Consider the following 26,022-nt stretch of genomic DNA (forward strand, 5'->3'; position numbering starts at 1 on the left):
GAGGCAGGAGAATCACTTGAACCCAAGTGGCAGAGGTTTCAGTGAGCAGAGATCATGCCACAGCCCTCCAGCCTGGCCAACAGGGCAAGACTGCATCTCAATAAAAAAAATTAGCCAGGGATGGTTGCATGCGTTTGTAGTTCTAGTTACTTAGGAGGCTGAGATGGGAGAATTTTTTGAGCCTGAGAAGTCAAGGCAAGGCTGTAGTGAGCTGTGATTGTGTCACTGCACTTCACATTTCACTCCAGGCTGGGTGATGGAAAAAGACCCTAACTCAAAAAGGAGAAAAGAGGTGGGGTGAGGGGTGCCAGGCGCCATGGCTGATACCTGTAATCCCAACATTTTGGGAGGCTGAGGCAGGCAGATCACTTCAGGTCAGGAGTTTGAAACCAGCCTGGCCAACATGGTGAAATCCTGTCTGTACTAAAAATACAAAAATTAGCCAGGTGTGGTGGCGCTCGCCTGTAATCCCAGCTACTCAGGAGACTGAGGTGGGAGAATCACTTGAACCTGGGAGGCAGAGGTTGCAGTGAGCCGAAATGGTGCCACTGCACCCCAGCCTGGGTGACAGAGTGAGACTCCATCTCAAAAGACACAAAAACAAAATAAAAAAGGAGAAAAGGAATACCCTTAGCCTACAAAAGAAAACTTTTGGAGGAAGGTTAAAAGAAGTTGCTCACTGGACACAGTGGCTCATGCCTGTAATTCCAGCAATTTGGGAGACTGAGGCAGGAGAATTGCTTGAGGCCAGGAGTTCACAACCAGGCTGGGCAGCATAGTAAGACCCTGTTTTTAAAAAAAAAAAAAAAAGTTGCTAATGGGTACAAAAATACAGTTAGATAGAAGCAATACACTCTAGTATTCAATAATACAGTAAGGAAATTATAGTTAATAATTTATTGTATATATCAAAATAGTAAAAGTAGCCAGGCGCAGTGGCTCACACCTATAATCTTAGCACTTTGGGAGGTCGAGGCAGGCTGATCACCTGAGTTCAGGAGTTTGAGACCAGCCTGGCCAACATGGTGAAACCCCGTCTCTACTAAAAATACAAAAATTATTATTTTTCTTTTGGTGTGGTTCGGGCACCTGTAATCCCAGCTATTCGGGAGGCTGAGACAGAAGAATCTCTCGAACCCAGGAGTGGGAGTGAGCCAAGATCGCGCCATTGTACTGCAGCCCCAGTGACGAGTGAAACTCTGTCTCAGAAAAAAAAAAATAGCTAAAGGAGAAGAATTGTAATGTTCCCAACACATAGAAAAGATAAATGTTTGAGGTGATAGATATCCCATTTACCCTGATTTGATCATTACACATGTGTACACTTACCCAAATATCACATGTACCCCCAAAATAAGTACAACTATGAAAACCCCAAATATTAAAGTATCTGATTAAAATCTCAAAAATAAAGAGAACTTTCTATACTCTGTAAATTCCCTCTGCTAGCAGTCCTGTTCACCTGCTAACCCATTTATGCCAGAGGTTGCAATTTTTTAACTTTTTGCATGAGTGAAAAATCAGACCTTAGCAATGACCTTGAGCAATAGGTTATAAATAACTCCCACATGCTTAGCGTTCCAATAATGGAACACTAGGCATAAGTGGGTTAAATATATTCAACTTATGTATTTAAAATTTTGTCAATTAGGATACCTGTACCTTTCATAATAGTTCCTTCACTTCCATAGTTTTGAAAAACCCTGTCTATCCTGTATCTGTCCCTCTGCATCACATATCTGTGGTTAAATTGAAAAGTGTTTGTGTTTGTTTCTTTTGCCATTGCATAGTTACTCTGTTCATGGACCCAGGCACGAAGAATCTATAATGAACCTAATCCGGAAGGAAGTGGAGAAATGTGACTCTTTCAGTGGTTTTTTCATCATAATGAGTATGGCCGGGGGCACAGGATCAGGAATAGGAGCTTTTGTTACACAGAATTTACAAGATCAGTACTCAAACTCATTGAAAATGAATCAGATTATTTGGCCTTATGGAACTGGTGAGGTATGAACATGTTAATTGAAAAGTTTATGTATTATGTTCTTTGCAATAGAAATAAATGTGGGTAAAAGATTGCTCTCACCCTTTCATTGGAAATGTTAAGTTACGGCTTCCAGAATGGTTATATAATATGGTACTTTCATGAGTACCATATTATATATGGTGTATATATATATCTTCGCTTAAACTTTTCCAAACAGATGGGGTATCCTTGTTTTTAAAAATTTCAGAGAGGCCAGGCGTAGTGGCTCACGCCTGTAATCCCAGCACTTTGGGAGGCCAAGGCGGGCAGATCAGGAAGTCAAGAGATCGAGACCATCCTGGCCAACATGGTGAAACCCTGTCTGTACTAAAAATACAAAAATTAGCTGGGCATGGTGGCACAGGCCTGTAGTCTCAGCTACTTCGGAGGTTGAGACAGGAGATTCGCTTGAACCTGGGAGGCAGAGGCTGTAGTGAGCCGAGATCGTGCTACTGCACTCCAGCCTAACAACAGAGCGAGATTACATCTCAAAAAAAAAATTTTTTTTAGAGAATGGCTGGACGCAGTGGTTCACGCCTGTAATCCCAGCACTTTGGGAGGCCAAGGTGGGTGGATCTCCTGAGGTCAGGAGTTCGAAATCACTCTGACCAACATGGAGAAACACCATCTGTACTAGAAGTACAATAATTAGCTGGCTGTGGTGGCACACACCTGTAGTCCCAGGTACTCGGAGGCTGAGGCAGGAGAATCTCTTGAACCCGGGAGGCAGAGGTTCCAGTGAGCCGAGATCATGCCACTACACTCCAGCCTGGGTGACAAGAGCAAGACTTCTTAAAAAATAATATTTTTTGGCCGGGCGCGGTGGCTCACGCCTGTAATCCCAGCACTTTGGGAGGCCGAGGTGGGCGGATCACGAAGTCAGGAGATTGAGACCATCTTGGCTAACACAGTGAAACCCCATTTCTACTAAAACTACAAAAAATTAGCCGGGCGTGGTGCAGGCGCCTGTAGTCCCAGCTACTCGGGAGGCTGAGGCAGGAGAATGGCGTGAACCCGGGAGGCGGAGCTTGCAGTGAGTCGAGATCACGCCACTGCACTCCAGCCTGGGCGACAGAGCGAGATTCCGTCTCAAAAAAAAAAAAAAAAAAATTTTTTTCAGAGAATGGCCAGGCCGGGGAGCTCATGTCTATAATCCCAGCACTTTGGGAGGCTGAGGTGGACAGATCATTTGAGGCCAGGAGTTGGAGACCAGCCTGGCCAACATGGCGAAACCCCATCTCTACTACAAATACAATACTTAGCCAGGCGTTTTGGCTCCTGCCTATTGTCCCAGCTACTTGAGAGGCTGAGGCAGGAGAATCGCTTGAACCTGTGAAGCGGAGGTTGCATTGAGCCAAGATCATGTCACTGCACTCCAGCCTGGGCGACAGAACAAGACTTTGTCTCAAATAAAAAGTCAGAGAAGGTGATTGTGCTTCTTCTCTCAGGATCCGATTCCTGAGAATGTCTCTCTTACTCCAGTATATAAAGAAGACATCTTGACCTCATGTTGGGATTCATGGTGCCATTGCCACCTTCAAGTAATTTTTATTTCTTCACATTGGGAGAAAATGTCTTTTTTTTTTTTTGAAACAGAGTTTTGCTCTTGTTGCCTAGGCTGGAGTGCAGTAGCGCGATCTCGGCTCACCGCAACCTCCGCCTCCCTGGTTCAAGTGATTCTCCTGCATCAGCCTCCCGAGTAGCTGGGATTACAGCTGCACGCCACCACGCCCGGTTAATTTTGTATTTTTAGTAGAGACAGGGGTTTTCAATGTTGGTCAGGCTGGTCTCGAACTCTCGACGTCAGGTGATCCACCCACCTCAGCCTCCCAAAGTGTTGGGATTACAGGTGTGAGCCACCGGGCCCAGCTTGAAAATTTCTATATAAGCCAGTTTCCTGTTGATTAACCTAGTTGAAGAAACAAATCAGGCGAGAAGTCACTACAAGAAATGAAGTAGGAAATAAGTATGAAAATAATGGCCAATTTTTGTTGTGCCCATACAAGGCATTGTTCTGTGTTTAACTTGCATTGTGTCATTAATCCTTACAGTTCTAGGAAGCCATTACAAATGAGGAAACTGTCTGGGCGCAGTGGCTCATGCCTATAATCCCAGCACTTTAGGAGGACAAGGCAGGTAGATCACTTGAGGCCAGGAGTTTGAGACCAGCCTGGCCAACATGGTGAAACACTGTCTCTACTAAAAACACAAAAATTAGCTGGGCATGGTGGCACAAGCCTGTAATTCCAGCTGCTCAGGGGGCTAAGACACAAGAATCTCGAACCGAGTGGCCGAGGTTGCAGTGAGCAGAGATGGTGCCACTGTACTCCAGCCTGGGTGACAGAGCGAGTCTCTGTCTCAAAAAAAAAAAGGGAAACCGAGCATAGATTAAAAAACTTGTCCAAGATCATACAGCTAGAAAGTGACAGAGCCTGGATTTGAACCCAGCCAGGATGCCTTGAGAATCTGTAATCTTAACCATTGTTCTCTCCTACCTTTCTTTTTTCTGACCTTTTCCCCTCCAGGTTATTGTTCAAAACTACAACTCCATTTTGACACTTTCTCACTTGTACCGATCTTCAGACGCCCTCCTTGTTCATGAGAATGATGCCGTCCATAAGATCTGTGCAAAACTGATGAATATCAAGCAGATCTCCTTTAGTGATATCAATCAAGTCCTCGCACATCAGCTGGGAAGTGTGTTCCAGCCTACTTATTCTGCAGAAAGCTCATTTCACTACAGACGAAATCCACTAGGTATTTGTCCCTCTATATGTTAATTATAGGAAAGCCTTATGTTCTGAAAGCTTCAAAGTTTATTCTTTCTGTCTCCTCCTCTACCTGAAGATACACTTAAGTCTTGCTTATCTCAAAACCCTTTCTTCACATCTGCTTAGTTCTCTGAATTGTCTTATTGAAAAACTTTGAGAAGTTGCTAAAGGGCAGTGGGTATCCACTGCTCTTCTTCAGGATTCTTTCTCTCTTTTTCTTTTTTTAATAGAAACCACATTGAGATATAACTCACCTAGCATGCAGTTCACCCATTTAAAGTGTACAAGTCAGTGATTTTTCTTTTTTTTTTTTTTTGAGACAGAGTCTTGCTGTGTTGCCCAGGCTGGAGTGCAGTGGTGCAATCTTGACTCACTGCAACCTCTGCCTCCTAGGTTCAAGCAATTTTCCTATCTTAGCCTCCTGAGTAGCTGGGACTACACTACAGGCACATGCTACCATGCCCAACTGATTTTTGTATTTTTAGTAGAGACGGAGTTTCACCATATTGGCCAGGCTGGTCTCAAATTCCTGATCTCAAATGATCCGCCCGTCTCGGCCTCCCAAAGTGCTGACATTACAGGCGTGAGCCACTGCACCCAGCCCTAGCCTTTTCTTAAGTATGGCAGCCAGACTGAACTCTGGCTTTGCAGTTTTTTATTTTTTTTATTTATTTTATTTATTTATTTTTTTTTGAGACGGAGTCTTGCTCTGTCGCCCAGGCTGGAGTGCAGTGGCTGGATCTCAGCTCACTGCAAGCCCCGCCTCCCGGGTTTACGCCATTCTCCTGCCTCAGCCTCCCGAGTAGCGGGGACTACAGACGCCCGCCACCTCGCCCGGCTCGTTTTTTGTATTTTTTAGCAGAGACGGGGTTTCACCATGTTAGCCAGGATGGTCTCGATCTCCTGACCTTGTGATCCGCCTGTCTCGGCCTCCCAAAGTGCTGGGATTACAGGCTTGAGCCACCGCGCCCGGCCTGCTTTGCAGTTTTTAAAAGCGTAAGTCAGATCCTGTTGCTCCTCTTTTCAGAACCTTCCTGAGGTTTCCCGTCTCATCCAGAGTTGTCAATGTGGGCGTCACCATAGTGTGTGGAGATTGGGAATTCAAAGAGGTCTGAGTCTGCCATGTGGCGTGACTTTCCATAGTTGTGCTCTGACAGAAGGTGAGGAGTGGGGTTGGCCCAAGACTGGGATTTTGCCAGAAAGAGGAAGACTGATTGAAAGGCAGGCACTCCGTGGATTAAGGTCTCAAGGAGGTTTAAGAATGGTTAAGGTGGCCAGGCAGGGTGGCTTACGCCTGTATCCCAGCACGCTGGGAGGCTGAGGTGGGCGGATCACCTGAGGTCAGAAGTTTGAGACCAGCCTGGCCAATATGTTGAAACCCTGGCTCTACAAAACATACAAAAATTAGCCAGGCATGGTGGTGGGTGCCTATAATCCTAGCTACTCAGAAGACTGAGGCGGGAGAATCGCTTGAACCCGGGAGGCAGAGGTTGCAGTCAGCTGAGATTACACCACTGCACTCCAGCCTGGGCGACAGAGCGAGACTCTGTTTAAAAAAAAAAAAAAACACACACACACACAATGGTTAAGGTAAGAGTAGCTGAACAAGAAAGCTGGAAGGGAGAGCAGATTGCAACAGTTAATAATTCATGCATTGGCCGGGCACCATGGCTCACTTCTGTAATCCTAGTGCTTTAGGAGGCCAGAGTGGGAAGATCACTTGAGGCCAGGAGTTCGAAGCCAGCCTGGGCAGTGTAGCAAGACTTCATCTCTACTAAGAATTTAAAAAGTGGCCGGGTGTGGTGGCTCATGCCTGTAATCCCAACACTTTGGGAGGCCAAGATGGGCAGATCACCTCAGGTTGGGAGTTCGAGACCAGCCTAACCAACATGGAGAAACCTGTCTCTACTAAAAATAAAAAATTAGCTGAGTGTAGTGGCACATGCCTGTAATCCCAGCTACTTGGGAGGCTGAGGCAGGAGAATTGCTTGAACCTGGGAGGGGGAGATTGCAGTGAGCCAATATCACGCCACTGCACTCCAGCCTGAGCAATAAGAGCAAAACTCCGTTCCCCCAACAAAAAAAAAAACAGGCATTGTGGTGCGCACCTGTAATCTCAGCTACTAGGGAAGCTGAGATGGGGCTGTCACTTAAGCCCAGGAGTTCAAGGTTGCAGAGCTTTGATTGTGCCACTGCTCCAGTCTGGACAACAGAACAAAGCACTGTCTAAAAAGAAAAAAAAGAAAAAAAAAAAGCGATTCTCCTGCTTCAGCCTCCTGAGTAGCTGGGATTACAGGTGCCCGCCACCACACCTGGCTAATTTTCATATTTTTAGTAGAAATGGTGTTTCACCATGTCAGCCAGGCTGGCCTTAAACTCCTGACCTCATGATCTCCCCACCTCAGCCTCCAAAAGTTCTGGGATTACAGGCGTGAGCCACCGCACCTGGCTCATATTAACTTTCATATTAACAGGTTTTGATTAACAGATACAATATTGTAATGTAAAAATCTTGAGCCAGGCGCGGTGGCTCACACCTGTAATCCGGGCACTTTGGGAGGCCGAGGCAGGTGGATCACGAGATCAGGGGATGGAGACCATCCTGGCCACCATGGTGAAACCCTATCTCTACTAAAGTACAAAAAATTAGCTGGGCGTGGTGGCGGGTGCCTGTAGTCCCAGCTACTCAGGAGGCTGAGGCAGGAGAATGGTGTGAACCCGGGAGGCGGAGGTTGCAGTGAGCTGAGATCAGGCCACTGCACTCCAGCCTGGCGACAAAATAAGACTCGGTCTCAGGCCGGGCGCGGTGGCTCAAGCCTGTAATCCCAGCACTTTGGGAGGCCGAGACGGGCGGAACACGAGGTTAGGAGATCGAGACCATCCTGGCTAACACGGTGAAACCCCGTCTCTACCAAAAAAAATACAAAAAGCTAGCCGGGTGAGGTGGCGGCGCCTGTAGTCCCAGCTACTCGGGAGGCTGAGGCAGGAGAATGGCGGGAACCTGGGAGGCGGAGCTTGCAGTGAGCCGAGATCCGGTCACTGCACTCCAGCCCGGGCATCAGAGCGAGACTCCGTCTCAAAAAAAAAAAAAGAAAAAAAAAAGACTAGAACAATATTTAGTGAACATAGAATGACAAGAAAAGCGTATCAGTTCTCATGTTTACTTTGTTTTCCTGGAGTTTACCTAAATATTTCATTCACATTTACAGTTATTCAGCTTCTAAATTGTAGTTTGCTTTTTGGCAAAGTGTATTTTCTCACTCATGCTCAAGTCGGTGCTAAAATGAAGCGAAGAGGTGGTGTGTAATAGACATTATCTCTGAAATTGTATTCATATTAAACATTAAATAATTCTGGTCTAAGAAGATAAAAAAACATTTGGTCCAGAAAACCTTCAAATCATGGTTTTATATAGACCATTGGCAACAATGTGGAATAAAAAAAATTAGTTCAGATTTTTTTTTCTTTACAGGAGACTTAATGGAGCATTTAGTTCCCCATCCTGAATTCAAGATGCTGAGTGTTCGTAACGTTCCTCACATGTCTGAGAATTCATTGGCATACAGTACATTTACTTGGGCTGGCCTCCTCAAGCATTTGAGACAGATGCTCATTTCTAATGCAAAGATGGAAGAAGGTAAAGAGTAGTCCAAAATATGCAGCCCACAAGCTAGAAAAAATGTCCGTCCTGGAGTCTCTATATTGAGACTATATACTGGCTTGGAGTAGTTGAGATAATGGTCCTTCCTTCTGGCTAGGGAGACTCCAGCAGAAACTCACCAGGGCATCCTAGGAGGGTTTCGTAATCACTTCACAGTTTCATTACCAAAAGACATTTCAAATGAGTGCCAGATTTTTTTTTTAATCAAAGTAATATAGTTTAAAAAATCAAGTAGCCAAAACTCACTTAAATATATACTTAAATCCATACATTGCACTATATTTAAAGTATATCTTACTTTTTTTTTTTTTGAGACTGAGTCTCGCTCTGTCGCCCAGGCTGTAGTGCAGTGGCGCCATCTTGGCTCACTGCAACCTCCACCTCCCGGGTTCACGCCATTCTCCTGCCTCAGCCTCCCGAGTAGCTGGGACTACAGGCGTCCATCACCACACCCGGCCAATTTTTTGTATTTTTAGTAGAGACGGGGGTTTCACCATGTTAGCCAGGATGGTCTCTATCTCCTGACCTCGTGATCTGCCCATCTCAGCCTCCCGGAGTGCTGGGATTACAGGCGTGAGCCACCATGCCCGGCCAATTATATCTCAGTTTTTTAAAAGGTCAAGTAATGGACCAGGTATGGTGGCTCATACCTGTAATCCTAGCACTTTGGGAGGTCAAGGCAGGAGAAGCGCTTGAGCCCAGGAGTTCGAGACCAGCCTGGGCAACATGGCAAAACCCCTCTACCAGAAATATAAAAAATCATCTGGACATGGTGACATGGGCCTGTATTCCCAGCAACTTGGGAGACTGAGGTGGGAGAATCACCTGAGCCCAGGAGGTCAAGGCTACAGTGAGCTGTGATCACACCACTGCACTTCAGCCTGGGTGACAGAGTGAGACCCTTTCTCAAAAAAAAAAAAAAAAAAGTTAAGTAATGTCTGATATGAATTTATGACAAGGAAAACAGCAATCCTACACCTCCCCATTACACAGATGAAACTACTTTCAACGTCTTTAGCTATTTCATCTAGAATTTGCCTCCATAGTTATAAATGTTTTACTTATATTGTTATCTCTTGCATTCCTAGTGTGAAAATTGAGAATTGGGCTGGGCATGGTAGCTAATCCCTGTAATCCCAGCACTTTGGGAGGCCGAGGTAGGTGGATCACCTGAGGTCAGGAGTTCAAGACCAGCCTGGCCAACATGGTGAAACCCCTTCTCTACTAAAAATACGAAAAAGATTAGCCAGGCATAGTGGCAGGCACCCGTAATCCCAGCTACTCAGGAAGTTGAGGCAGGAGAATTGCTTGAACCTGGGAGGCAGAGGTTGCAGTGAGCCGAGATAGTGCCACTGCATTCCAGCCTGGGTGGTAAGAGTGAAACTGCATCTCAAAAAAAAAAAGAAAATTGAGAATTGAATCATCTTACACCCCGTCTACACACACACACACACACACTCCCACATTCATATATATATATATACACACACTGACACGTATGTGCGCACTCATATACACATACACACTCATATTTACCTTCATCCTTCCTCCTAACATACTTGGGAGTTAGATCAGTTTTCAATGTTTGTATTACTTTTGCTATATAAATATTAATTCATAGTAGAGCCTTGTACTGTGTACATAGATTATGTTCTTTTGTGTGTACAATTTATTTTTCCCTCCTGGAGTTGTTAATCATTATATTTATTTGGTTGATATTCCCTGTACCTATCACCAATTTATCCTCAAACTTTTCTGTAAAAAATGAATCCCTTCTCAGATGTGGTGGCTCACACCTGTAAGCTCAGCACTTTGGGAGGCTGAGGCAGGAGGATCGCTTGAGGCCAGGAGTTCAAAACCAGCTTGAGCAACAAACCAAGACCCCATCTCTAAAAAAATAATTAAAAAAAATTAGCTGGCGCATCATGGTGGCTCACGTTTGTTATCCCAGCACTTTGGGAGGCCGAGGCTGACGAGGTCAGGAGATCAAGACCATCCTGGCTAACATGGATGTAGTAGAAACCCCATCTCTACTAAAAATACAAAAAATCAGCCAGGCGTGATAGCACACACCTGTAATCCCAGCTACCCAGGAGGCTGAGGCAGGAGAATCACTTGAACCCAGGAGGCAGAGGTTGCAGTGAGCCGAGATAGCGCCCCTGCTCTCCAGCCTGGGCAACAGAGCGAGACTCTGTCTCAAAAAAAAAAAAAAAAAAAAAATTAGCTGGGCATAGTGGTATGCACCGTCCTAGCTACTTGGGAGGGTGGGGCAGGAGAATCCCTTAAACCAAGGGGTTTGAGTTTAAAATGAGCCATGATCATGCCACTGCACTCCAGCCTGGGCAACAGAGCAAAACCCTGTCTCAAAAACAAAAAAAAAGAACTCTTGGCCGGGCGCGGTGGCTCAAGCCTGTAATCCCAGCACTTTGGGAGGCCGAGACGGGCGGATCATGAGGTCAGGATATCGAGACCATCCTGGCTAATACGGTGAAACCCCGTCTCTACTAAAAAATACAAAAAACCAGCCGGGCGACGAGGCAGGCGCCTGTAGTCCCAGCTACTTGGGAGGCTGAGACAGGAGAATGGCGTGAACCCGGGAGGCGGAGCTTGCAGTGAGCTGAGAGCCGGCCACTGCACTCCAGCCTGGGCGGCAGAGCAAGACTCCGTCTCAAAAAAAAAAAAAGAAAAAAGAAAAAAAAAAAAAAAAAAGACCTCTTTCTCAATATTTTTAAACCCATCAGGTAATCGACTACTTCCATTATCTGCTTAGAGACATCCTTCTGGAAGGCCTTTATCTTCCCATTCCATTCTGGACTGACTGCTGTCTAGGCTTGATAAGCAGCCAGCTCTGGCATCTCTGCTTGCCTCATCCTGATTTATATCTGTACCTCCTAGATTTCAAATCTGCTTTCTTGATTTATTACCTCATATTGATGGACCATACCTTTCAGGAGCTCCCTAAGAAAGAGTATAAGGAAAGTAAAGTGTTTGAGGCTACAAATATCATTCTGGCTGGGCGCAGTGGCTCACATCTGTAATCCCAGCACTTTGGGAGGCCAAGGCAGGTGGATCATGAAGTCAGGAGATCGAGACCATCCTGGCTAACACAGTGAAACCCCGTCTCTACTAAAAATACCAAAATAAATTAGCCAGGCGTAGTGGCAGGCGCCTGTAGTCCCAGCTACTCAGGAGGCTAAGGCGGGAGAATCACTTGAACCTGGGAGGCGGAGGGAGGTTGCAGTGAGCCAAGATCGCGCCACTGCACTCCAGCCTTGGCGACAGAGTGAGACCCCATCTCAAAAACATAAAAATAAAAATAAATAAATATCATCATTCTGTTCTGCCATTGCATTTGAATGATAGTTTGGCCAGGGATAGGATTCTAGGTTGGGAATCATTTTCTTTTCACTGAGTATTTCGAAGGCATTGCTCTATCATCTTCTCACTTGCAGCGTTGCTGTTGGGAAGTCTCATGTTGTTCTGATTCCCAATCGTATTTTGTTATCTCTTGAAGCTTTTAGGATTTTCTGTTGTCCCCAGCATTCTGAAAGTACTCGACATGGGTCTTTGGTTTATCTCAATAGAAGGTAAGCTTTATTATCTATTTGGTTTACTGTTGCATCTTTGGAGCCTGGAACAGTAAACACTCAGTGATTATTTGCTGAGTTAGTTGCTCTGAGCACTGAATGGACCCTTATGGACGTTGCAGACTTGTGTGGGTTTCACAGTAAGGCGATCTGCCTGGCTATTTTGTTGTTGGGCTTCCAAATATCATATTCAGCGTATCTTATCTCTTGATCAGTTGCTTCCTCCTCCATCTCTTTCCTGAACGCATGATAAGCCTGGCTGCCAGCCTCTTCAGAGCTGGATGGGGAAGACATGGACTGTTAAGCTTTCCTGCGAAAGCTTCTACTTTGTGACCTGGTTTTCTAAAGGTTCTCTACAGGGCTGTGCCTGGTGTCACTGAGGCCAGAGCCTCCCAGGTTTAGCCTTTTCACAGCAGAAACCTCCTTCTAGGGTAGAAGAGCACACTCCCCCTGCCGCAGGGAGTGGGGAAGGGGCTCTCACTGCCTCTCAAACAGATTTTTAGTTAATCCTCCTGTTTTTTTCCCACTTCTATTTTCTTTTCTCTTTCTTTTTTTTTTTTTTTTTTTTTTAGATGGAGTTGCACTCTGTCACCCAGGCTGGAGTGCAGTGGCCTCATCTTGCTTGGCTCACTGCAACCTCCACCTCCCGGGTTCAGGTGATCCTCCCACCTTAGCCTTCCAGGTAACTGGGATTACCAGTGTACCAATGTGTACCGCCACACCTAGCTAATTTTTTTATTTTTAGTAGAGATGGGGTTTTATCATGTCGGCCAGGCTGGTCTCAAACTCCTGACCTCAAGCGATCCGCCTGCTTCAAATTCCCAAAGTGCTGGGATTATAGACGTAAGCCACCATGCCCAGCCTTTTTTCCACTTTGAAAAGTGTCTGGTCTACTTCCAGGACCTCAACTGTGGGCAAAATTTTTAGCTTTTTCTTGTTGTGCGGTCAGTAACCAGTAGTTCATTTGCTCTCCAGCTTCCAAAATTTTGTTGCTGTTATATTCTCTCCTGTTCCCTTTTTTTCTTGTTTATGGTTATCCTTTTATTGATTAAGCAGGATCTGAGGAGAGAGTGGCAGGAAATTGATATGTTCAGTCTGTCATGTGTAACTAGAAATCACTACTAGGTGTTAATAGCATACATTATACCACAAATTAAAATAAGTTAGGTTTTTATACTATGAGAGTAGATTTTCTCAACATTTATTTGTAGTATCTTATGGATTTTAGATTATAGTGCCAGAGGTTTGGCGATAAGTAGAAAGTTTACGTGTGAAAATAGTGCTTCCTGAATTTTTTGGCCACAGTACCTGTTTTTCTAGCAATACCTGTTAATACGGCAAGCAACACAATGTTCCTTAGAGTCGTGTGAGACGTGCTGCTCTGAGCTCTCTTAGGTCAATAAACCACAGTTTGCTGAGTTCCCATGTGGAACTTTAGGGTGTCAACATTTTTTCTTTTTCTTTTTTCTTTTTTTTTGGCAGGGGCGATGGAGTCTCTCTCTGTCACCCAGGCTGGAGTGCAGTGGCTCTCGGCTCACTACAACCTCTGCCTCCCGGTTGAAGCACTTCTTTTGCCTCAGCATCCCAAATAGTTGGGACTACAGGTGCGCACCACCATGCCTGTCTAATTTTTGTATTTTTTTAGTAGAGACGGGATTTCACCATATTGGCCAGGCTGGTCTTAAACTCCTGACCTCGTGATTCGCCTGCCTTGGCCTCCCAAAGTGCTGGGATTATAGGCATGAGCCTCCGCGCCCGGCCGGGTGTCAACATTTTTTCACAGTTGTATAGTTTGAACATATAAATGTTTTCATATACGTGTATGAATAGTATATGAATAAATATATGGCACAAGCCAGGTTGAAGAATGTAGTTTTATAACTCGTCACATACTCTCTGCTCTGTGGGAAGATTTTGTGCGTTTTGTTTTTGAGACAGGTTTCACTCTCACGTAGGCTGGAGTGTAGTGGCGCAATCATAGCTCAGTGCGGCCTCAAACTCCTGGGCTCAAGTGATCCTCCTGTTGCAGCTTCCTGTAGCTAGGACTACAGGTGTGTACCACCATAAGTGACTCACTTTGTTATTTATTTATTTATTTTTTTGAAATGGAGTCTCACTCTATCGCCAGGCTGGAGTGCAGTGGCACAATCTTGGCTCACTGCAACCTCCGCCTCCCGGGTTCAAACGATTCCCCTGCCTTAGCCTCCTGAATAGCTGGGACTACAGGTGTGTACCACCTCGCCCAGCTAATTTTTGTATTTTTAGTAGAGACGAGGTTTCACCATGTTGGCCAGGATGGTCTCGATCTCTTGACCTCGTGATCTGCCCACCTCGGCCTCCCAAAGAGCTGGGATTACAGGCATGAGTCACCACACCCAGCCTAATTTTGTTATTTCTTTTATTTTTGTAGAGTTGGGGTCTCACTATGTTGCCCAGGCTAGTCTTGAACTCCTGATTTCAAGTGATCCTTCCACCTCAGCCTCTCAAAGTGCTGGGATTACAGGTGTGAGCCTCTGCACCTGGCCTCTATGTAAAGATTTACCCCATTTCTATCACCATCACTATCTGTTTCTACATATTCTACCTTTAGGGAGAATGTGTGATCCAGAAAGGAGCAAGGCAGAAGTTAGTGCCCCCCAACTTTTTTTTTTTTTTTTGAAACGGAGTCTTACTCTGTCGCCCAGGGTGGAGTGCAGTGGCACGATCTTGGCTCAGTGCAGCCTCTGCCTCCTGGGTTCAAACGATTCTCCTGCCTCAGCCTCCCAAGTAGCTAAGATTACAGGTGCCTGCCACCACACCCAGCTAAATTTTTTTTGTATTTTTAGTGGAGATGGGGTTTCATCATGTTGGCCAGGCTGGTCTTGAACTCCTCACCTCAAGTGATCCGCCTACCTCAGCGTCCCAAAGTGCTAAGATTACAGGCGTAAGCCACCATGCCTGGCCTTGAAGTTAATGCCTTTTGTGACCTAGCTTTGGAAGTTATTTCTGCAACATCCTTTTGGTTAAGGTCAGCTCTCTCCATTGTGAGAGCAGACTCCACAAGGGCTTGAATACCAGGAAGCGAAGATGATTGGGGTCATGTTGGAGGCTGACTACTGTTCTCTGCGCTGTCCCTAAGTCATGTCCTCCCACATGCACGGTACATTCTTCCCCTCCCAAGGCTCCCAATAGTTACATACCATTAGCACATCGGTCCAAAATCTTATCCTCCAAAAGCAGCATGGATTCATACTCCTCAAGTGAGATTTCTCGCACTGTCACCCAGGCTGGAGTGCAGTGGCACGATCACGGCTCTCTGTAGCCTCGACCTCCTGGGCTTAGGCAATTCTCCCCATTCAGTTTCTCCGGTAGCTGGAACTATAGGTGCATGCCACAGATGCCAGACTAATTTTTGTATTTTTTTTTTAGAAGAGGAGACCACTATTTTGTCCAGGCTGGTCTTGAACTCGTGGGCTCAAGAGATCCTCCCACCATAGCCTACCAAAGTGCTGGGATTACAGGCATGAGCCATCACACCCATCCTAAGATATCTTGTACTCAAAGATAGCCCTTTGAGTACAATTTTTTGCCCCAACAAACTCTAGTGGAATAGTCATAGGAGAATTGATAGACCCTCCCTTTTAGACAGGAAAAATAATGCCTATAGTCCCAGATACATGGGAGGACAAGGTGGAAGGCTCATTGGAGCCCCGGAGTTCGAGGCTGTAGTGAGCTATGATCACACTTGTGAATAGCCACTGCACTCCAGCCTGGGTGGCATAGCGAGACCCTGTCCAAAAAAAACTAACATACACATTCCACAAGACCATTTTCCTCCTCTCGTTCAGAGCCATTTATAAAATCTCTTGCTTTTGGGCTGGGTGCAGTGGCTCACGCCTGTAATCCCAGTACTTTGGGAGGCTGAGGCAGGCGGATCATTTGAGGTCAGGAGTTCGAGACCAGCCTGGCCAACATGGTGAAACCCCGTCTCTACTAAAAATACAAAAAAATTAGCTGGGTGTGATGGCACACACCTTTAATCCGGTCTTCCCAGCTACTGGGGGAGACTGAGGCAGGAGAATCACTTGAACCTGGGAGATGGAGGTTGCAGTGAGCCAAGATTACGCCACTTCACTTCAGCCTAGGCAACAGAGTGAGACTCCATCTCAGAAAACTAAGTAAATAAAATAAAATCTCTTGCTTTCTTTTTTTCTTTTGGTAGGTATTGATTGGCACGTGCGGCCTCCTTCATCAGGACTTCCTTCTCTTGGTAAAAAGTCTCTCAACAAGGACCTGCATTTTAACACTTCCATTGCTAACTTGGTCATTCTTCGTGGGAAAGATGTGCAAAGTGCAGATGTGGGTAAGAAATTCAGGTGAAAATTAAGATTTACATTTTGCACATGTACATGTTATATGGTACAAATGGTTTTTGTTTTGTTTTGTTTTGTTTTGTTTTGTTTTGTTTTTTGAGACGGAGTCTCGCTCTGTCGCCCAGGCTGGAGTGCAGTGGCTGGTTCTCAGCTCACTGCAAGCTCCGCCTCCCGGGTTTACGCCATTCTCCTGCCTTAGCCTCCCGAGTAGCTGGGACTACATTAGCTGGGACTACAGGCGCCCGCCACCTCGCCCGGCTAGTTTTTTGTATTTTTTAGTAGAGACGGGGTTTCACCGTGTTAGCCAGGATGGTCTCGATCTCCTGACCTCGTGATCCGCCCGTCTCGGCCTCCCAAAGTGCTGGGATTACAGGCTTGAGCCACCGCGCCCGGCACAGGGACTTTTTAGGGCGCGGTGGCTCAAGCCTGTAATCCCAGCACTTTGGGAGGCCGAGACGGGCGGATCACGAGGTCAGGAGATCGAGACCATCCTGGCTAACACGGTGAAACCCCGTCTCTACTAAAAAATACAAAAAAAAAAAAAAAAAAAAAAAAAAAAAAAAAAACTAGCCGGGCGAGGTGGCGGGCGCCTGTAGTCCCAGCTACTCCGGAGGCTGAGGCAGGAGAATAGCGTGAACCCGGGAGGCGGAGCTTGCAGTGAGCTGAGATCCGGCCACTGCACTCCAGCCTGGGCGAGAGAGCAAGACTCCGTCTCAAAAAAAAAAAAAAAGTCCCTGTATTCTTGGAGAAAGGAAAGTAATAACTATGTGTTTTAGTGGCAAAATTTGACCATGGTATCAGTTAGTATGTGTCTAGACACCAATATAGAAGTGGTTTAAACAAGATAAAAGCATAATTCCTTTAGCCAGGTGTGGTAGCACATGCATGTAGTCCCAGTTACTTGGGAGGCTGAGGCAGAAGGATAGCTTGAACCTAGGAGGTCAAGGCTGCAGTGAGCCATCATTGTGGCACTGCCCTCCAGCCTAAGCAACAGAGCAAGACCCTGTCTCTATTTAAAAAAAAAGAATTGTATTCTGAACATCTGGCTGCCCTGTCACCCTTACTTTCCCATCTGGCTGCCTCCTTATAGAAACGAGCAGAGAAGGACCTGCCTCCTTTCCTGTTTTGTTTTTTTGGTTTTTTTTGAGACAGATCTCACTCTGTTGCCCAGGCTGGAGTGCAGTGGTGTGATCTCGGCTCACTGCAAGCTCCGCCTCCCAAGTTCAAACAGTTCTACTGCCTCAGCCTCCTGAGTAGCTGAGATTACAAGTGTGTGCCACCACGCCTGGCTAATTTTTGTATTTTTACTAGAGACAGTGTTTCTCCACGTTGGCCTGACTGGTCTCAAACTCCTGACCTCAGGTGATCCGCCCACCTTGGCCTCCCAAAGTGTTGGGATTATAGGCTTGAGCCACTGTGCCTGGCCAGGCATGCCTCGTTTTCTGAAAGTCCCATATCACACTTGAATTTCTGTCCCATTGACTGGGACTGACTTCTGGGCCACACCTCACTGCAATTTCAGTTAAAGTTTAGGGGAATTGATACTAAGGAAGACGGGGTGAACAGGAATTGCTAAGGAGCAGGAATTGCTGGACAACCAGTTGTATCTGTGACAAGCATTTTGTTACAAATTTTTCAGGAAGTTGAAAGAGCATTATTCTTTGTGTGTGTGTGAGACAGAGTCTCACTGTCACCCAGGCTGGAGTGCAGTGGTGCAATCTCAGCTCACTGCAATCTCTGCCTCAGCCTCCTAAGTAGCTGGGATTATAGGCGTGCGCCACCACACCTGCTTGATTTTTGTATTTTTAGTACAGATGGGGTTTGACCATATTGACCAGGCTGGTCTCAAACTCCAGACCTCAAGTGATCCATCTGCCTCGGCCTCCCATAGTGCTGGGATTACAGGTGTGAGCCACTGTGCCTGGCTGAAAGGGCGTTATTCTTATTAGCTTTGTTTTTCTATGGTGATTTTCTGGGTTCATTTTATCATGACTTCAGCAAGTTTCATGTTTGCTACTTCTTGTTGTGATACAAAGAAAACCAAGGCCTAGCATAGTGGCACGTATGTGTAGTCCCAGCACTTTGGCAGGCTAAATCAGGAGGATCGCTTGAGGCTAGGAGTTCGAAACCAGCCTGGGCAACATAGCGAGACACCATCTCTACAAAGAATTTTAAACTTTAGCCAAGTATAGTGGTGCACACCTGTAGTCCCAACTACTAGGGAGACTGAAGCAGGAGGATCACTTGAACCCAGGAGTTTGAGCCTGCAGTGACCAATGACGGTGGTGCCACTGCACTCCAGCCTGGGTGACAGAGTGAGACCCATTATCAAAAAGAAAAAAGAAGGCCGGGCGCGGTGGCTCAAGCCTGTAATCCCAGCACTTTGGGAGGCCGAGACGGGCGGATCACGAGGTCAGGAGATCAAGACCATCCTGGCTAACACGGTGAAACCCCGTCTCTACTAAAAATACAAAAACTAGCCGGGTGAGGTGGTGGGCGTCTGTAGTCCCAGCTACTCGGGAGGCTGAGGCAGGAGAATGGCATAAACCTGGGAGGCAGAGCTTGCAGTGAGCTGAGATCCGGCCACTGCACTCCAGTCCGGGCGACAGAGCGAGACTCCGCCTCAAAAAAAAAAAAAAAGAAAAGAAAAGAAAACTGAACAATCTAGTCCTTGTAATGTCCCTTAGAGAAAGAACAAATAATAGTATAAAATAGGGCCAGGCACAGTGGCTCTCACCTGTAATCCCAGCACTTTGGCAGAGGTGGGATGATTGCTTGGGCCCAGAAATTTGAGACCAGCTTGGGCAACATAGTGAAATGCCATCTCTACAAAAGATAAAAATATTAGGCGTGGTGGCATGGGTCTGTAGTCCCAGCTACTTGAGAGGCTGAGGTGGGAGGATCACTTAAGGGCAGGAGGTGAAGGCTGCAGTGAGCTGTGATAGTGCCTCTGCACACCAGCCTGGTGACAGACTAAGATCCTGTCTCAAAAAAAAAAAAAAAAAAAATTAGTATTATATTACTTTTGGATAAATCGTCCATATTCATTGTATAGAAAAAAAAGGGGGACAGTGCAGTGGCTCATCCTTATAATCCCAGCACTTTGAGAGGCCGAGGCAGGTGGATCATTTGAGGCCAGGAGTTCGAGACCAGCCTGGCCAACATGGTGAAACCCCATCTCTACAAAAAGTACAAAAATTAGCTGGGCATGGTGGCAGGCACCTGTAATCCCACCTACTTAGGAGGCTAAGGCGGGAGGATTGCTTGAGCCCTGGAAGTAGAGGTTGCAGTGAGCCAACATCATGCCATTGCATCCCAGCCTGGGCAACAGAGTGAGACCCTGTCTCAAAAAAAAAAAAAAAGTAGTAATAATTCACACCTTTCAGAAAAGTGTTAAGAAGAATGCACACCACCATGTATAGCTAATTTTATTTTTAGTAGAGACGGGGTTTTACTATGTTGCCCAGGCTGGTCTAGAACTCCTGAGCTCAAGCGATCTACCCTCCTCCGCCTCCCAAAGTGCTGGGAGTCACTGCACCAGCCAACACAAGTTTTAAAAGGCAAAATAAAAGATCTCTGATGAAGTAGACAAGAAAATATCTGTTTGTTTATTCGTTTTCACAATTACTAATTTATGCTATAAAAAGACGGCTTATCTTGTTTTTACTCTAGAGGGATTTAAAGATCCAGCTCTCTACACTTCCTGGTTAGAACCTGTTAATGCTTTCAACGTGTGGAAAACCCAGCGGGCCTTTAGCAAGTATGAGAAGTCTGCAGTGTTGGTCAGCAATAGCCAGTTCTTAGTAAAACCACTTGATATGATTGTCGGGAAGGCATGGAATATGTTTGCTTCAAAGTAAGTATAAAATAAGTCTACAAACTTTTTTTTTTTTGAAACAGAATCTCACTCTGTTGCCCAGATTGGAGTGCAGTGGTATGACCTCGGCTCACTGCAAGCTCCGCCTCCCGGGTTTAAGTGATTCTCCTGCTGCAGCCTACTAAGTAGCTGGGATTACAGGCTCCCACTACCACACCCAGCTAATTTTTGTATTTTCAGTAGAGGCAGGGTTTCACCATGTTGCTCAGGCTTGTCTCAAACTTCTGACCTCGGAATCCACCTACCTCGGCCTCCGAAAGTGCTGGGATTACAGGCATGAGCCACCGCGCACGGCAGCCTTTCTAACCTTTAAGCAGATACTGTAGCGTTAAAGCATGAGGTATGATCTCGAGGAAGCATGGTTACCACTTTGTAGGTGTGAAGGTGTGAAGCCTTGGGCATGTGACTTCAGGCTTCATTGCCTCATCTGTGTAAGAGGATCCTAACTGAGGAAATTTCTCGTGAGGATTAGATAAGATAATCTTGTAAAACAGCTAGTACTGTGCCTGGCTAGCAAATGCTCAGTAATTGTTTGACATTATTAAAGTAGAATTTTATTATAAAGCAGGGACAATAAGATAGTTTTCAAAAATAAGATTTGGCCGGGCACAGTGGCTCACACCTGTAATCCCAGCACTTTGGGAGGCTGAGGCGGGCAGATCAGCTGAGGTCAGGAGTTCAAGACCAGCCTGGCCAACATGGTGGAACCCCATCTCTATTAAAAATACAAAAATTACGGCCGGGCGCGGTGGCTCAAGCCTGTAATCCCAGCACTTTGGGAGGCCGAGACGGGCGGATCACGAGGTCAGGAGATCAAGACCATCATGGCTAACATGGTGAAACCCCGTCTCTACTAAAAATACAAAAAAAAACTAGCCGGGCGACCTGGCGGGTGCCTGTAGTCCCAGCTACTCGGGAGGCTGAGGCAGGAGAATGGCGTGAACCCGGGAGGCGGAGCTTGCAGTGAGCTGAGATCCGGCCACTGCACTCCAGCCTGGGCGACAGAGCAAGACTCCGTCTCAAAAAAAAAAAAAAAAAAAAAAAAAAATTAGCTTGGCATAGTGGTGGGTGCCTGTGATCCCAGCTACTTGGGAGGCTGAGGCAGGAGAATCGCTTGAATTCAGAAGGTGGAGGTTGCAGAGAGCCGAAACTATGCCATTGCACTCCAGCCTGGGCGACAAGAATGAGACTCCATCTTAAAAAAAAATGAAATAAAAAAAAAAAAAAAAAGAGGCCGGGTGCGATGGCTCACACCTGTAATCCCAGCACTTTGGGAGGCCGAGGTGGATGGATCACAATGTCAGGAGATCGAGACCATCCTGGCTAACACGGTGAAACCCCATCTCTACTAAAAGTACAAAAAAGGCCGGGCGTGGTGGCTCAAGCCTGTAATCCCAGCACTTTGGGAGGCTGAGACGGGCGGATCACGAGGTCAGGAGATCGAGACCATCCTGGCTAACACTGTGAAACCCCGTCTCTACTAAAAAATACAAAAAACTAGCCGGGCGAGGTGGCGGGCGCCTGTAGTCCCAGCTATTCGGGAGGCTGAGGCAGGAGAATGGCGTGAACCCGGGAGGCGGAGCTTGCAGTGAGCTGAGATCCGGCCACTGCACTCCAGCCTGGGCGACAGAGTGAGACTCCATCTCAAAAAAAAAAAAAAAAAGGAGTACAAAAAATTAGCTGGGTGTGGTGGCAGGCACCTGTAGTCCCAGCTACTCGGGAGGCTGAGGCAGGAGAATAGAGTGAACCCAGGAGGCGGAGCTTGCAGTGAGCCAAGATCGCGTCACTGAACTCCAGCCTGGGCGACAAGTGAGACTCCGTCTAAAAATAAAAATAAAAAAATAAATAGGCCGGGTGCGGTGGCTCAAGCCTGTAATCCCAGCACTTTGGGAGTCTGAGACGGGTGGATCACGAGGTCAGGAGATCAAGACCATCCTGGCTAACACGGTGAAACCCCGTCTCTACTAAAAAATACAAAAAACTAGCCGGGCAAGGTGGCGGGCGCCTGTAGTCCCAGCTACTCCGGAGGCTGAGGCAGGAGAATGGCTTGAACCTGGGAGGCGGAGCTTGCAGTGAGCTGAGATCCGGCCACTGCACTCCAGCCTGGGCCACAAAGCGAGACTCCATCTCAAAATCAATCAATCAATCAATCAATCAATCCTTGGAAGACTGGAAGATCCTCATGTTCCTCAATAAGATATATGATTAAATTCAACTCAGTTTGATACTAAGAAATGTCTATTTCATACTAACATATTTTAGCAGATTTCTTGATCTCTACCAGTTACTTAAAGCAAAATTCTTCAAATGACTGGACAAGGCTTCTAACTATCTTTTTTTTTTTTTTTTTGAGATGGAGTTTCAGTCTTGCTGCCCAGGCTGGAGTGTAGTGGCGTGATCTCGGCTTACTGTGACCTCTGCCTCCCGGGTTCAAGCAATTCTCCTGCCTCAGCCTCCCAAGTAGCTGGGATTACAGGCGTGCACCACTACACTCAGCTAATTTTTTATTTTTAGTAGAGACAGGGTTTCTCCATGTTGGTCAGGCTGATCTCGAACTCCTGACCTCAGGTGATCTGCCCACCTTGGCCTCCCAAGGTGCTGGGATTACCAGCATGAGCTACTGTGCCCAGCCACCTATAACTTTCATTAGCTCGGATACCCCAGGGCCCAACCATCCTGCGTGTGACCAGTCCATAAAACCCCACTCAGGCTGGGCATGGTGGCTCACGCCTGTAATCCCAGCACTTTGGGAGGCCAAGGCTGGTGAATCACAAGATCAGGAGTTTGAGACCAGCCTGGCCAACATGGTGAAACCTCGTCTCTACTGAAAATACAAAAAGTAGTTGGGCATGGTGGCAGGCACCTGTAATCCCAGCTACTGGGGAGGCTGAGGCAGGACAATGGCTTGAACCCAGGAGGTGGAGGTTGTGGTGAGCAGAGATTGCGCCACTGCATTCCAGCCCAGGCAACAGTGTGAGACTCTGTCTCAAAAAAAAAAAAAAAAAAACCCCACTCCACAGGGCCGTGAACTCCATCCTCTTTTGGTGTCATTCCTGTCCTACTCTCATTAAATGGTAGCAGCCATTATTATGTCAATTTAATTCATGTCTGCCCTTGATATTCTTTTTGCACATGATTTTTGTGCCTCAGAACATTTGCAGAAAGCAGTCAGGCGTGGTGGCTCACGCTTGTAATCCCAGCACTTTGGAAGGCCAAGGCAGATGGATCACTTGAAGCCAGGAATTCAAGACCAACCTGGCCAACATGGTGAAACCCCACCTCTACTAAAAATACAAAAATTAGCCGGGCGTGGTGGTGCCCACCTGTAATCCCAGCTACTTGGGAGGCTGAGTCACAAGAATTGCTTCAACTCAGGAAGCAGAGGTTACAGTGAGCCGAGATCACACCACTGTGCTCCATTCTGGGTGACAGAAACAGAGCAAAACCCTGTCTCAAAAAACAAACAAAAAAGAAAGCATTTGTGGTGTGGGAGGGATTGAGAGGACCACCCTGGCATAACTACAAATTAAATGTCCTGAGAGCACCTGGGAGGCTTCCCTCCATTCCTAGAACTGGATTGATGTGTTTTCTAGTTTCAAGCCTTATATGAAACTTCTCAGGTACTTTTCAGAGTTTATACTGAATATAGGGTGTTATATATATACTGAGTAGATAGCCAAATCTGAACATGCTGCTCTTTCCTGGGTGCCTCTTCTTTGCCAATTTTTTGGACACAAAAAACAGGGAGCTTGACATAAATTTTGAAAGTTCAGGCCAGGCACAGTGGCTTATAACTGTAATCCCAGCAATTTAGGAGGCCAAGGCCGGGGGATCACCTGAGGTCAGGAGTTGGAGACCAGCCTAATTAACATGGAGAACATGGAGAAACCCTGTCTCTACTAAAAATACAAAAGCAGCTGGGTGTGGTGGTGCATTCCTGATATCCCAGCTACTCGGGAGGCTGAGGCAGTCGAATCACTTGAACCCGGAAGGCGAAGGTTGCAGTGAGTGGAGATCGTGCCATTGTACTCCAGCCTAAGCAACAAGAGCAAAACTCCGTCACACACACACAAAAGAAAAAAGAAGGGCTGGGCACAGTGGCTCACATCTGTAATCCCAGCACTTTGGGAGGCTGAGGCAGGTGGATCACGAAGTCAGGAGTTCGAGACCAGCCTGGCCGATACGGTGAAACCCTGTCTCTATTAAAAATACAAAAATTAGCTGGGTGTCATGGCATGCGCCTGCAGTCCCAACTACTCAGGAGGCTGAGGCAGGAGAATCACGAACCTGGGAGGCGGAGGTTGCAGTGAGCCGAGATCACGCCACTGCACTCCAGCCTGGGCAACACAGCGAGACTAAAAAAAAAAAAAAAAACGGGCCTGACGCAGTGACTCACGCCTATAATCCCAGCACTTTGGGAGGCTGAAGCGGGCAGATCACGAGGTCGGGAGTTCAAGACCATCCTGGCTAACATGGCGAAACCCCATCTCTACTAAAAACAAAAAATTAGCCCGGTGTGGTGGCGGGCACCTGTAATCCTGGCTACTTGGTGGGAGCTGAGGCAGGAGAATGGTGTGAACCTGGGAAGCGGAGCCTGCAGTGAGCTGAGATTTCTCCACTGTACTCCAGCCTGGGCAATAGTGCAAGACTCTGTCTCAAAAAAAAAAAAGTTCACTAATCTTTGGAGTAAACAAAGCAAATGTAGGACTTCTGAAAGATGATGTGATCTTCAAATGTTCATGAGCTAGAAAAGGTCTGTTTATTGTTGAAGAGTTACTCATTTGCCTGACATTTTTTATTTTGTAATTTCTGGTTTTTTTTCCACCAGAGCCTACATTCATCAGTACACAAAATTTGGAATTGAAGAGGAGGACTTTTTAGACAGTTTCACGTCATTAGAGCAGGTTGTTGCCAGTTACTGTAACCTCTGATCTTGAACAATGGGAAAAGTACCTTAGGGCATTTTTGGACCAAAATATTTTCAGTACGATTTTCTCTGTAAAGTTTTCAAAGTTCCATTCTGTTAAAGTAACCACGTAGAATGCTGAGTCTGTTCTGCATACCTATGCCCACAGAAAAGGAAGAAAACTTTTTCAATGGAGAATCGCATGTTTTTCAATGAAAACATCTATTTGGTATTTCATTTGTAAGAAAAAATGGTGCTTTTATAAAGAACTTAGGGGAAACACTTTGCTGAGATGCTGGGACTCTGGAACTAGCCAAGCAAAGAGGATATTCTCTACACGTTCCGAAATCTTCCTTCTTTACTCCAAAAACAACTCACAAAGCATGAACCAAACTTTCACAGCATAATTTCAAGCTAAGGAATTGTAATTCTGTACTTAATATATTCATGTTTGAAATGAATGCTTTGAACCACAGGAGGGAGATGTTGTCAAATGCTACAGTGTGAACATGTATTTTGAATATTCTGTAACAGGGTAAGAGTTTCCACTCAAAGCAGCTATTTAAAAATAAATATGAGGATTTTGGTAATAAATGCTTATGCCTAACTACAAAAGTAAATAGGTAAATGTGTACTTTGTGTGCTTTTCTTAAACTTTTTGGGCATGAGAAAATTGGGTCAGCTTTTGTTTTGGATCTTGGAATGCCAGAGCAGAAATTTATTTTATTCAATTATTGCTTTGAAATTACTTATAATGGGATGGGCATGGTAGCTCACAACTATAATCCCAACACTTTGGGAGGGCAAGGTGGGAGGATCACTTGAGACCAAGAGTTTGAGAC

General features: G+C 46.1%; 1 protein-coding gene across 7 annotated transcripts in view; it reads left to right on the top strand.

Moving 5' to 3' along the window:
• TUBD1 (tubulin delta 1) overlaps positions 1–25,800 on the top strand; it is a 33,673-nt gene extending 7,873 nt beyond the window's left edge. For 2 of the 7 annotated variants that reach the window (XM_010364063.2, XM_030923378.1), the window contains exons 3-8: positions 1,791–2,007; positions 4,552–4,783; positions 8,270–8,434; positions 16,247–16,387; positions 20,070–20,253; positions 25,103–25,800. In XM_010364063.2, coding sequence (XP_010362365.1) covers positions 1,791–2,007; positions 4,552–4,783; positions 8,270–8,434; positions 16,247–16,387; positions 20,070–20,253; positions 25,103–25,205 — 1,042 coding nt within the window. In that variant the 3' untranslated portion in view covers positions 25,206–25,800. The remainder of the gene's footprint in view (positions 1–1,790; positions 2,008–4,551; positions 4,784–8,269; positions 8,435–16,246; positions 16,388–20,069; positions 20,254–25,102) is intronic. The other 5 variants (XM_010364064.2, XM_010364065.2, XM_010364060.2 and 2 more) reach the window with 4 other exon arrangements.
• Positions 25,801–26,022: the final 222 nt, after the last annotated feature.

This window comes from Rhinopithecus roxellana, chromosome 19 (genome assembly GCF_007565055.1).
Source record: "Rhinopithecus roxellana isolate Shanxi Qingling chromosome 19, ASM756505v1, whole genome shotgun sequence".
Lineage (NCBI taxonomy): Eukaryota > Metazoa > Chordata > Mammalia > Primates > Cercopithecidae > Rhinopithecus > Rhinopithecus roxellana.